At 29.7% G+C, this 12,363-nt stretch overlaps 1 protein-coding gene across 5 annotated transcripts in view; it reads right to left on the bottom strand.

Moving 5' to 3' along the window:
* Window positions 1-12,363, bottom strand: part of LOC114931552 (glutamate receptor ionotropic, kainate 2) — a 191,613-nt gene that overhangs the window by 7,446 nt on the left and 171,804 nt on the right. For all 5 annotated transcript variants that reach the window (XM_029303673.2, XM_085486235.1, XM_085486236.1 and 2 more), the window contains 2 exons: window positions 7,364-7,468; window positions 865-1,122 (listed from right to left, as the gene is read on the bottom strand). In XM_029303673.2, the coding sequence (XP_029159506.2) occupies window positions 865-1,122; window positions 7,364-7,468 (363 nt within the window). The remainder of the gene's footprint in view (window positions 1-864; window positions 1,123-7,363; window positions 7,469-12,363) is intronic.

Here is a 12,363-nt window from a genome sequence, read left to right as displayed (position 1 = left end):
ATCGCAATCTTGTCTCCCGATATTGCAATAGCCTCTTTAAATTTGCATTAACGTTAATTTCTCATTAATGCTGAAAAGCCAATATTCTCCTCGTCTCTTCTATATCTTGCAGTTGTTCCAAGGACTAACGTACTTCATTTTGTTTAATAGTGTTAAATAGTGTTTGAAAACTAATTTAAAGCTACAGTCTGTGCAATTGAAGACTGGAAATTTCTTTAATAGAAAGGCTTGTCATCTTTGCTAAGAAAATTGCAAAATGTTGAGGAAAATATTAACTTTTTTCTAAAATGAATTTTCTCTGATTCAAATCGCGCGTTTTATTGTATTTAAAAATAATGTGTCATGTGTTGTGATTTGGATATATATATATATATAATATATATAATACAATAAAGTATATAATTTATTTATATATTATTTCTATCCAGCAAAGAACTTGAACATATGTATATTCAAAATCACTCCAAATAGAGGCAATCAGGATAGTAATTTAGATGATTAATTAGTGTCTGATGATATAATGTCACATAAATTAATCAGGAAACATAAATATTTTAAGATTGCGCGCATTGTTTCAATTATCAATATGAAACAACATCTAATAATTACGTGATGCACAATATAATTCATATAACAATCTATTACGTATAAGCGAAACCAGTGGTGATGAGTTTACTTGGGAAAATAATTATCACGTTGATTAACATAATGCAATAATATTAATGACGATATTTTCATCCGCATATGTAACGCTAAAGAGAAATCTACGTAATTTCGTAGTATACGATTTTTTTTTACTTCACTAATTTTTTGTTTTTTTAAGCTTACACGCTACTTTCGAATGGTGAAAATCTGGGCGCAAACCTTGGGATTTAAATCGCTGCCTTGCTGCATGAGAGTTCCGATGGTGAACCAGAAGCTATTCGATAAAGAGAACTGATTCTCGACAATTTCCGGCCCGGCGTGACACGGATGCGGATTGTTCCATTCGTAGGGACTGAAACGAGCCACGACGAATATCGTCACCGAGACCAGAATGTACGCTGCTAAAACGTACAGCCAGATCTCGATCGCTAATGGATTCATGAAAGAGAAGAGTCGCGCTTGATGCCTGGTCGGTACCTGCAAGGGATTTCATTCTATTTACATCTGCTGATCTTATACAAAATCTAGAGCTAGAGGCATAAATATCTTCGACAAATATATCCATTTTTTTAATGCAAAATATCTTCTTACATGTAAAATTAATATCTTAATTTTTTATATATTTTATAATAATTTTATATAATTTTAAATAATTTTTATATATTAATTATTAATATAAATATTAAAATAAAAGGCAATCAGGATAGTAATTCTATATACATCTGCTAATCTTATACAAAATCTAGAGCTAGAGGCATGAATATCTTCGACAAAAATATCCATTTTTTTAATGCAAAATATCTTCTTACATGTAAAATTAATATCTTAATTTTTTATATATTTTATATAATTTTAAATAATCTTTATATATTAATTATTAATATAAATATCAAAATAATATAAAACCTGTATATCAATCATCGTAATGTTATGCATGTAAGAATTAATGATTAAATAACTAGGTAACGCGAAAGCTTTCAATAAAAATGTTCATGCTGTTTTATTTTAATTAATAAATAAAGTGTTGTATTTTATATATTGTGTATTCATAAAAGAGAGAATAATTTTGCGTTAATATAGCTTAATTAATTCATAATATCTATATCGGAGAAATATGTATACTGATGATAAACAAAAATTTTACGCGGATAGTTCAACGATTCTTAATTAAGTTTGATGACTAGCGTATCAATATTGATTTATTATTGTGCTGAATATAATAATGCGGAACTTGCTTTGGCCGCATTGAATTTTTATTCAATTGTACTTTTGTTGAGATTTTATATTTAATTATGTGTTTTCACATACATTTATATCCATAATTCCAAATATTCCGAATTTTTGTGTACTCTTAATGCATAATATTATATAAAATAATTTACATATCAAGTTCAAATTTATTTGTGTATATCTGTCATAAATGTCGCGGAATAACAATAAAATAGAAAAAATATAAAGAGAAGTAACGTAAAAAAAAAATTTAAAAATGCATACACACTATATTGTGCAAGAAAATAAACTAATAGAAATAAATATATATATATATATACAGGTATATATACAAAATAAAAATAAATAGAAAAAGGTTTATTGAAGCTCTCTATTGGGAGAGCAGCGAGCTATTTGTTCAATAATTTTCATAGCATTATAGTATCGATCCAATGATTTTTTATTCATAGTGTATCGGCGAATACACTAACAATAAGTCCCAGGTGTGGATTCTTTTTCGTTGCGAGCGATAACGTTTGTACAAGCGGAATTAGCAGATGCAAAATTCAACATTTGTTCTTGCCAGCGGATATTGATTCAGAGAATAATAAAAAACGCTGAAAAAATAGCTTTTAGCTAACAAATAGCTATTATTTATTAATAACAAAGAGATATAAATAGATAATTTTTTTCATTCTATATGCAAAATGCAAAACTATCCCGAATTTGCATATCGAATTCATAATAATAGATCGGTTTATCTTATATTTGAGGTCAATTTTGGCATAAATAATAAGACGATAATTCTAATGTACGTGTGGAATCGTAATGGATAGGTGACAGGATGATTAAAGGACGCTTTGAGAATACAGGGAACGGCTATGGCTGCAACATTAATTGCAATTAAACGATCGCCTTACATTAATTAGAAGGCGCGCTTGCGCCTGTCGACGTCGATTGGTGCAATCAACGAAAAGAGACTCGCACTCCTTCTATCTCTCATTCTTTCTCGTGTTTGCCGGAGGAAAATTCTACTCAGGCGGAAACGAGCCTTCAGTCCGCATTGGAAAGCAAGCTATCGTCATCAGGGCGATGAAGAAGCTTCCGTCGTTTTAATCGATTTATGAGAAGTCCACTTACCGGCTTTCTCACACCTTCATTTTACTCGCCATTTTGGTGAAAATGTAATTATAATGAGTTATCTCAAGTAATTGACTAGTTCCATCGATTTTTATCATTATTTGATAAACAGTTGCTTCTTTTGCAATCAAATATGCAAGAGAATGTCATATATTAATAAGGAAAAATAAGCCGACTAAACGAGCAGGGAAATGTTAAATGTTAAACGACCTTTCAATTATAATATGTTAAAATCAAAATTATTTAACATCTAAAATTTCCTTGCTCCTTTAGTCGGTTTAATTTTTCTTATTAATTTTTGAATTTACGCGAACCTAATATAATTATTTTAAAAAATGTCATATATATTTTCCCTAATCTTTATTTGATTGTAATGTCAATCTCGATAAGAGACGTTTATTTTTTCTTATTAATTTTTGAATTTACGCGAACCTAATATAATTATATTAAAAAATGTCATATATATTTTCCCTAATCTTTATTTTATTGTAATTATAATGAGTTATTTCAAGATAATTGACTAGTTCCATCGATTTTTATAATTATTTGATAAACAGTTGCTTCTTTTGCAATCAAATATGCAAGAGAATGTCATATATTAATAAGGAAAAATAGGTCACTAAACGAGCAAGGAAATGTTAAATGTTAAACGACTTTTCAATTATATGTTAGAATTGAAATTATTTAACATCTAAAATTTCCTTGCTCTTTTAGTCGGTTTATTTTTTCTTATTAATTTTTGAATTTACGCGAACCTAATATAATTATTTTAAAAAATGTCATATATATTTTCCCTAATCTTTATTTGATTGTAATGTCAATCTCGATAAGAGACGTTTATTTTTTCTTATTAATTTTTGAATTTACGCGAACCTAATATAATTATTTTAAAAAATGTCATATATATTTTCCCTAATCTTTATTTGATTGTAATGTCAATCTCGATAAGAGACATTTTTGCGAGTATAAGAAAGACTCTGTTCAAGTGTAATACATAGTCTATAATTAATTCTACAGTGATTTGCGACGGAAGATTATCACGTTGCTGTCGCCTGACTGGGTAATGGTAATTGGCTTAATTATCTTCATTAAGCAATTGACTTGTGTCGTCGGCAGCTGAGACGAACAACTTCATTTGGACATTGTATGAGAGATCTTCGAGACAATATATGCAATTACATCCCTTTCTCTTGTATATCTATTCCCATTATCGTAATTATCTATGCTACAATGTGGAACCAGTCAAGAGGATTAAAGGATTACAACGTGAAAATATAAAACTGGATAGAATGTGCGGAACGGAAACGTCAAGAGAGATCAATTTTTGAAATAAAGCGTAAGTGGAGTGCAATTAATTATTCTGAACATAATAATTAAGAAAAATCTTTCCTCAATGGTAAAAATCGTTTGGTATGTAACATATTTTAAATTTTGAATTTAAAATTATTTGTTGCGATGAAATGTATTAAAATTATAATTATTTTTATGTAACTTTTTATAGATTTACTTGAAAAGGGCTGCAATGACAGCCGAAACGTTGTATTTTAACTAATTATTTATAATAAATTTTTATTAATTATTACTGGCGAACCTTAAGGATTATTATCTATAATAATTAAGTCTATTGATTTTCCAGAAAGTTTTATATGTTTCATTATCATTATTAAACACAATTACTCTAATAGAGTTTAATACAGTTCCTTATTAAAATAACAGTCTGATGAGATGGCAAAAGCGAAATATAGATTTACATATCGCGGAAGGAAATTGTACCTTCATTTTACAGAGATCGAGAGAACAAACGGGTCGAGATAAAAAAAAAAAAAAAAAAAAAAAAAAAAAATGAGAAACTGCCCGTAAATTTTGTTCGGTCCAAATGTCCGATCAAGCTTTTCCCGCGGAAAACTGAGAAATGAGAGATGAGCCGAGGGAAGCGAAGCGACACAGCGGGACGATCTCGTCGTCGCGAAAATTTTATTACAAAAGCTCGTGAAATTAACTTCTCCATCGGTATCGTTCCACCCCCTTTCATCCCCCTCTGTCCACCCACCTGCTCGGTGCAATACCATTATTAACTTCGGAGTAAGCGAATCCCACCGTCGCTCGTTACGGTATAAAGTGCAGCTGCCCGAGAGAAGTTAACTCCGTAGATCTCAGCATCTCGAATTATTTAGCGCGAGTCGAAACTTGAAGGGAGAGAAAGAGGGTAGGTAATTCTTGCACTGTCGTTCGAATCGATCGCGGAATCCGCGAGTCGGAAGAAATTCCCTGCGGGACATTGTGAGAATAATTAAAGCTTCAAGCGGATAAGACAGGATTGTGAGAAGGGACAGTTGGAGTTGGATATATGCATATATAGGGAGAGAGAGAGAATGGGATTCTGACGAGAAAAACGGCTCGTCGAACAAATATTGAATTAACCGGTTCGCTAAATTCGACGCATATGCGCCGCGATCGATGATATGTACATTCCGATTATTAAATCATCTACGCGCCATCACTTGCGAGAACGCCTCTAATTAGTCTGTTCCCTCGCTTCTCTATCAGCCCCACAACACGTGCTGCTTGCATTATATATAAGCGAGAAACGCATATGTGCACACTTATGCGCTCGAATGCATCGCCAAGATATTACTGTGATAGCGCGATCTTATAACCGAACAACTGAATTATAACGAGGATCCGATTTCTGTCAGAGATATATTTTTGCTTTGTTATTTTTTTCTTCATACATAATGCGTGCATTTTTTTAATTATTTACTAAAGTAATTTCAACACTGAAAAGAATGACTAAATTAATAAATATTTATTTGGTTTGAAAAGGATTTTTTTATATTAAATAATTATATTAAATAAATATATTAAATAAATATATTAAATAAATATTTTTCGTATTAAATCAATATTATTAGTATCAAATAAATGATTCATTTGGCAGTAATGAAATAAATACTTATTCAAATTTAATAAATTCTTTTTCAGTAAATAATTAATTTGTATTATTTTTCAAGAACGAATCTATAAAAATTTGTAGCACTGATCAATTCGTAATAAAATAATGTATGTATTTCAAATAAATTATTTGACAATAATTTTATTGAACGATGTAATATACACGGAGAGAATTTTCTCTTAGAATTTACCCTGAAAATCATGGTAATCGTGGGACAATATGGAAATTGGATACTGGAAAAATTTTGTAAGAATTTCTCTGATTAAATTATATTTACCTCAATAAAAAATATTAATATGTACATAGTAAATTAATTATCGAATATATTTCATATTTTATTGTAATAGATTACCATGATTTTCAGAGTAAATTCTAAGAGAAAATTCTCTCTGTGTATATTTAAATTAATATCTTATTAGCAATAATTATAAATTTAGTTTAAATTTATTTAATAATAATAACTGCATTATGCATATTGTACAAGTGTTTCAACGTGAATAAATAATCTGGTCTCCGCATTAAAAAAATACTCTGAACGATTCAGTATATAATATATAAAATAGATATTAAGCCGGACCATATATCAGTTATTACTACTTGACGTTAATAAGTCTTACAGTTTTTTACACGTAAACGCAATTAATATTGACACATTCGATTATTAATTGCTTCAGCAAATTTCAGGGGAGTATTATACGCATTATCAGCCAGTGGTCGTTTCACGGGCAAGTAGATAAGGACTAGTTATGGTCAAACCAAAGTCAGACGGAATTACAGTCATATGGATAACGACTCCCTCCATTATTTCGACGACATTATCCCTCGGATAAAATTACTTGGCCAGCAAATTTGCTGTCCATCTCGTCGAGAGGTCGCGAAAACATACCCTTTTTTTACATCCACAATTTGACTTGATATCGTCGAGCGCGAATATTGAAAGAAAAAACACGAAGGCGCGAAATATCGAAAGAGATGTCATGTTTCACATAACTTTCATCGACATTGCGTTGATCCTTGAACGAAAACGAAAATAGCCTAACAATAACAATAGGGGCTACATACGCAAAAAAAAAAAACAAATAAGAATAACAGATGCGCGACGTGGAAAAATACACGGAAAGTGGGAAAAAGCTCAACGAGACCGGCCGGGTGAGAGAATCAAGATTCGCGACAACAATGCGCCGTGGGGATGATGCGGAGGAAATAAAAATATGAGCTATCAGAGGGTAGAGCGCCATTTCCAGAACCGGGCATTATGCGGTGGCTGGCTCATACGAGATAGCTTTAAATGCGTCTTCGCTCGGAGGCGGTTTGGACGCGCGGATATAATTGCTACCTTGTGCAACGAGATTAATTCCGACGTGGATACGCGGTTACGAGGAGATATTGTCCCTCTCGCTGCGAGAGAGAACTTACCTTGAAGAGGATCGAGATGCCCAGATTCATGAAAGGCTTCGTGAAGTCGATGACGCTCTCCCGCGCGTAGTTGATTGTCATCGAACCGACAGCCAGATCAGCCTTCTGCGAAATTAGAGGGAATCATGAAGATAGTAATTTAATAATATGTGTATATTATTAAATATAAATGATATGATATGTAATAATATATATACGAAAAGAATGAAGTGCACATTTATTGGTCTTTTTCTACACATTTTTTTAGCGATGCAAGATATGTCAGATATGATTAGTGTAAAAATTGACATATTGTTGTGTAAGAAACTTATTGATTTTTATAAATTAATTTGTATCGATTTTTACAATGATTGTCTCTGACAGATCATGTATTATTGGGAAAATGTGTAATTCTGCAGAATTAATATGTAGAAAAAGATTAATGAATGTGTACAATTTTAACTACTTAATTTTTTATAGGCAAAGATACGAATTATATATATATATAATATATAATATAATATATATATAATATATATATATATATATAATTATATATAATATATACATTATATATAATATTATATATAATATTATATATATATTATATATATATAATATATAATATATAATATATATATAATATAGATAATTATATATATATATAATTATCTATATTATAATAAATAAATGTATACTATTAATGTTCAATTAATTTATCTCTCAATTCTAATTATAATATATTATAAATTATATGTATTATTATATAAATAAATTATTAACACAGTTATCTAAATTTATTAATTAATATAATAACAATACAGCGATATTGCGGGATGTTGATTATGCTTCTGATTTATTCGCTCGGTTGACAGATGCGCGCGCTCGAAATTATTTAGATTTCGTGCAGCAGGCGAAACAGCTGACTCGGTGACCGAGCTGTTTCCACTTGATTGAATGAAGTCACCTGGGGAAAAGTGCGTATGCACATTTGGTACCTAAGTAAGTGAGTGCTTTTTCAGCGTCTGCGAAAGTCGCGCTCGACAGTTCGGTTAGATTTATTTCCGGCTTGCGTCGCAGCCGGAAGAACGGATATCTGGGTCTGGGGAATGCACCCCGAGAGATAGGGAAATCCCCTGTCTTTTCCTTTCGCGCGTACGTACATCATGGTGCACGGTACGTTATATATTTCCTGTAAGTACACGCGAATGTACACGTCGCGCGACAATTTTATTGCGCGATGTCGGCGAAACGCGATTTATGCACCCTCGCGTTCTTAATATTCGCGAAACGTCGATTTTCAGTCGCGGAACGATACGTAACGCTCGATTTTCACGCCTTACGTATCTATTTCGAAAAGTTACGGCTGCATTTCAATTGTGCGATGCGCGTTTAAACGAAAAGCACTGCCTCTTTTGGCTATTTGTCATTTCACGCCTATTTATTTTACTTGAAAACGGAACTGTTACTTGATTCCATTTTTATTTCCTCTCCCTTTCTCTCTCTCTACAGGTGCTAAATAATATTAAATAATAATTAACATTATATGTGATATTTTATACGTTATGTGATATCCTCAAATGCATTAGTATAATATTTTTCGATTCTATTTATCGCTCTTCATATTCTATATATGAATTTATATCCTCATTATTGTTCCTGATGATAAACAGAATATTAATTTGCATAACTATCCTATTGTTTATCTCTTTCTATTATATATTATTGCATAAAAAGAAGAGGTAAAAAGTATTAATAATTATAGTAATAATTTATTTAATAAAATTAAAATACCTTTATTATTAATATAATATCGTCTCGTATTCATTTCGATAATTTCATTATATTTATTTTGATGGAAGTACACAGAGAGAATTTATGCTGAAAATCATAATATTCATAAGATAATATGATATTAAAAGAATTTTATAAGAGTTTTTATTAATATTTACCGTAATAGAAAATATTAATATATCTATTACAATAATATGTTCAATTAATTTTACTATGTATTATAGTAAAATTTACCATGTACATATTAATATTTTTTATTGCGATAAATATTAATCAGAGAAACTTTTATAAAATTTTTCTAGTACTATGCATATATTGTCCTACAATTACCATGATTTTCAAGGTAAATTCTAAGAAAAAATTCTCTCCGTCTATTATTTGAAGATTCTTTTTTAGAAAAAAATGTTTTATAATTCCTCTATATAAGTATTTTAAAAATAATGATTAACGTTTAAATAAATGTTAACGCCAATAAAAATATTTATATTTATTAATTCTACAACAGGACATTATATGCATATTATGTTCCTAAATAACTTCCCTATCAAAATCCATGACATAAAAAAATCTGCGTTAACAATTTAATTTTTTTCTCTCACGAGTCTTATTATAAATGCTCTATAAAATTTGTCCTATAAATTACTATAATTTTCAAGATAAATTCTAAGAGAAAAATCTCTCCGTCTATTATATAAAGATACTTTTAAAAAAAAAAATGTTTTATAATTCCTCTAATTATTTTATTAAAATAACGATTGACGTTTAAATAAATGTTAACGCTAATAAAAGTATTTATATTTACCAATTCTACAACAGGACATTATATGCGTATTACGTTCCTAAATAATTTTCCTATCAAAGTCCATGATATAAAAAAATGTGCGTTAGCAATTTAATTTTTATTCTCTCTCACGTGCCTTATAAATGCCCTACAAAAATCGTCCCGTATAAATGCACCGCGAGTGAATGGAGATTTCGACGTGGAAGATCTATCGAGCGACGCGTCGATATATCGATGTGAAACGGTACCGCCGCCGGTTCATCCCGCGAAAGATATTTCAGACTCGCAATGTCACTAATTCTCGCGCGTGATTCATGCGACCCGCGGATGACGGTCGCAATAATTTGTTGCGGCATGCTCTCGCGCGATGACAGGCACGGCGCCATTGCGGAGCCGTCAATCGTTTATGAAATGTATGCACGTATGTATGTGTGTGTGCGTGTGTGTAAAGAGCAATGCTGTTTTCGCGCATCGACGTGTCGGGAGAGAAGTCGAACGTGCCAGGGAAACCGATTAAAGCTGCTAGTATGCTAGGGGATATTAGCGGAAAAAAAAAGGACGATATCAATTTCCTGTATAGGATTTCTTTTCGCGAGAAATTCTCTGCGATACTTTTATATGTACGCGATGTTTGCATTATTTATTTTAATATTTTTTCTGCTGAGAATATCGTTTTTTTGTCGATTAATAATTTCTATGACGACAGTGATACATCGCGAGCGAGAGTTTTCCTTTTTTTTTTGTTTTGTTCATTCGTTTTTAGCTTCGTTACTTTTTCACGTGGCGCCGACAAACGATATCCCATTTATCAACGTGTTTCAGATAAAAAAATGAAATATCGATACATCATCCTATTCAGGAGAATTCACGTGCGGGAAATTAATATCTCATGTAACATTTTGCATATTTCGCGTGTCAGCGAATATACTCCAAAAACTTGTTGCTTTAATTGCAAATTAGTGTTATGTAATATTTATATTTTCTCTCTCACGTATAAAAAATATAATATTTCTGTTCGAATATAATATATCTTTTCGACAGTGAAAATGTTGAAACAATCCGTAGTAATCGCGATTAAATTCGGGACAGCATTCCATTCTGTGTCATAATTAAATTGAAAAGCAGATCATCAATCAGAGTTATCATTTGATATAAAATCAAGCAGAGTTATTATTTGACATACAATTTTAAAAGTTCTTGTTTATACCATAAACAAATATTTATTGTTATTATAATAAAAAATTACATCATAAAAATTATTAAAAGATTTTTTAGATTTAAATATATATAAAATATAATAAATTTTCATATAAAAAATTATGTATATTTATTATGAGAATTTTATTGTAATTTGTACTATAGAGCTTTATTGTTACGCATCAGATCGGTGAATCTATTGCATGTATACATATATGTATAACATTCTCTGTATAGATTAATCACCAGAAATTGGTTTGTAGATTAATCAGCAGGAATAAATTAAAACGCAATTCAGAAAAAAGAGTTAATAAATTATGTGTTAATTTAACTTATATAAGAAAAGATTGACGAAATTATAGATCTTTATATATATACATTTTTTTTCATAAAAACAATGAATTACATATTTTTCTTTAAAATAAAAAAATATATATCAAGTAAATAAAAGTGGTAAAAATTCTCGATTTTTTTTGTTCATGCGCATTGACATATTCATAAACATGATTAAAACTTTCTGGTGATTGTTTCTATGTTATATATTAAAATATACAAATATTGTGTTATTGTGAAATGGCTCATTTTGAAAACAAAATAATTCTACAAATGTTTTGCTCCGAGCAACTCGCAAAACATAATACAATATTTAAATATACTGAAAAATTAAAAATAAAACAAAATCGTTTTGTAAAAGTGTTAAGTAGAAAACCAAATCTCTAAGAGAATGCTCTCTAAGAAAGTTTTAAACCTGAATAAAATGAGAGAGCAATATTTTTATTTAATAATTAGTTTTTTTTAGGGAATTAATAATTAATTAATTTAAACATTTTTTTATGATTTGAATGGTTTCAATTTTGAATGATTTTATTTTACAAATTTTTCGCTAAAATATTTTTATAACACAGTTTATTAAAATCAAAGTTTACTTGATCTAAATATGAATTTTTTATATAATTTTAAAATTTGTTTTTAATCTGGAGTATATTTATTTTATTGTTAAATGCTATTTTAATTTTTTATTTTGCTACCTATTTTATTCATACCAAATGTTAGCAGTTTTTTTCATAGATCATAAATCACACCTTTTATCAAATCGTCCAGAGTGTTGTTCTTTTTAATAATATCAATTTTATTAAAATAATTGCTCGTCAATCTCGGAGTAGTAAAGAAAGAGTTAAAATCGATTTTTCAGTACTGAATATACAATTTATTATTTTAATTCATACTGTAACGATAAATTTATATTACG

The sequence above is a fragment of the Nylanderia fulva genome, unplaced genomic scaffold (assembly GCF_048542155.1).
Source record: "Nylanderia fulva isolate GAGA-0341 unplaced genomic scaffold, ASM4854215v1 Scaffold11, whole genome shotgun sequence".
Classification (NCBI taxonomy): Eukaryota; Metazoa; Arthropoda; class Insecta; order Hymenoptera; family Formicidae; genus Nylanderia; species Nylanderia fulva.
The sequence above is the reverse complement of the archived record's forward strand: the minus strand, read 5'-3'. Positions and strand labels throughout refer to the sequence as shown.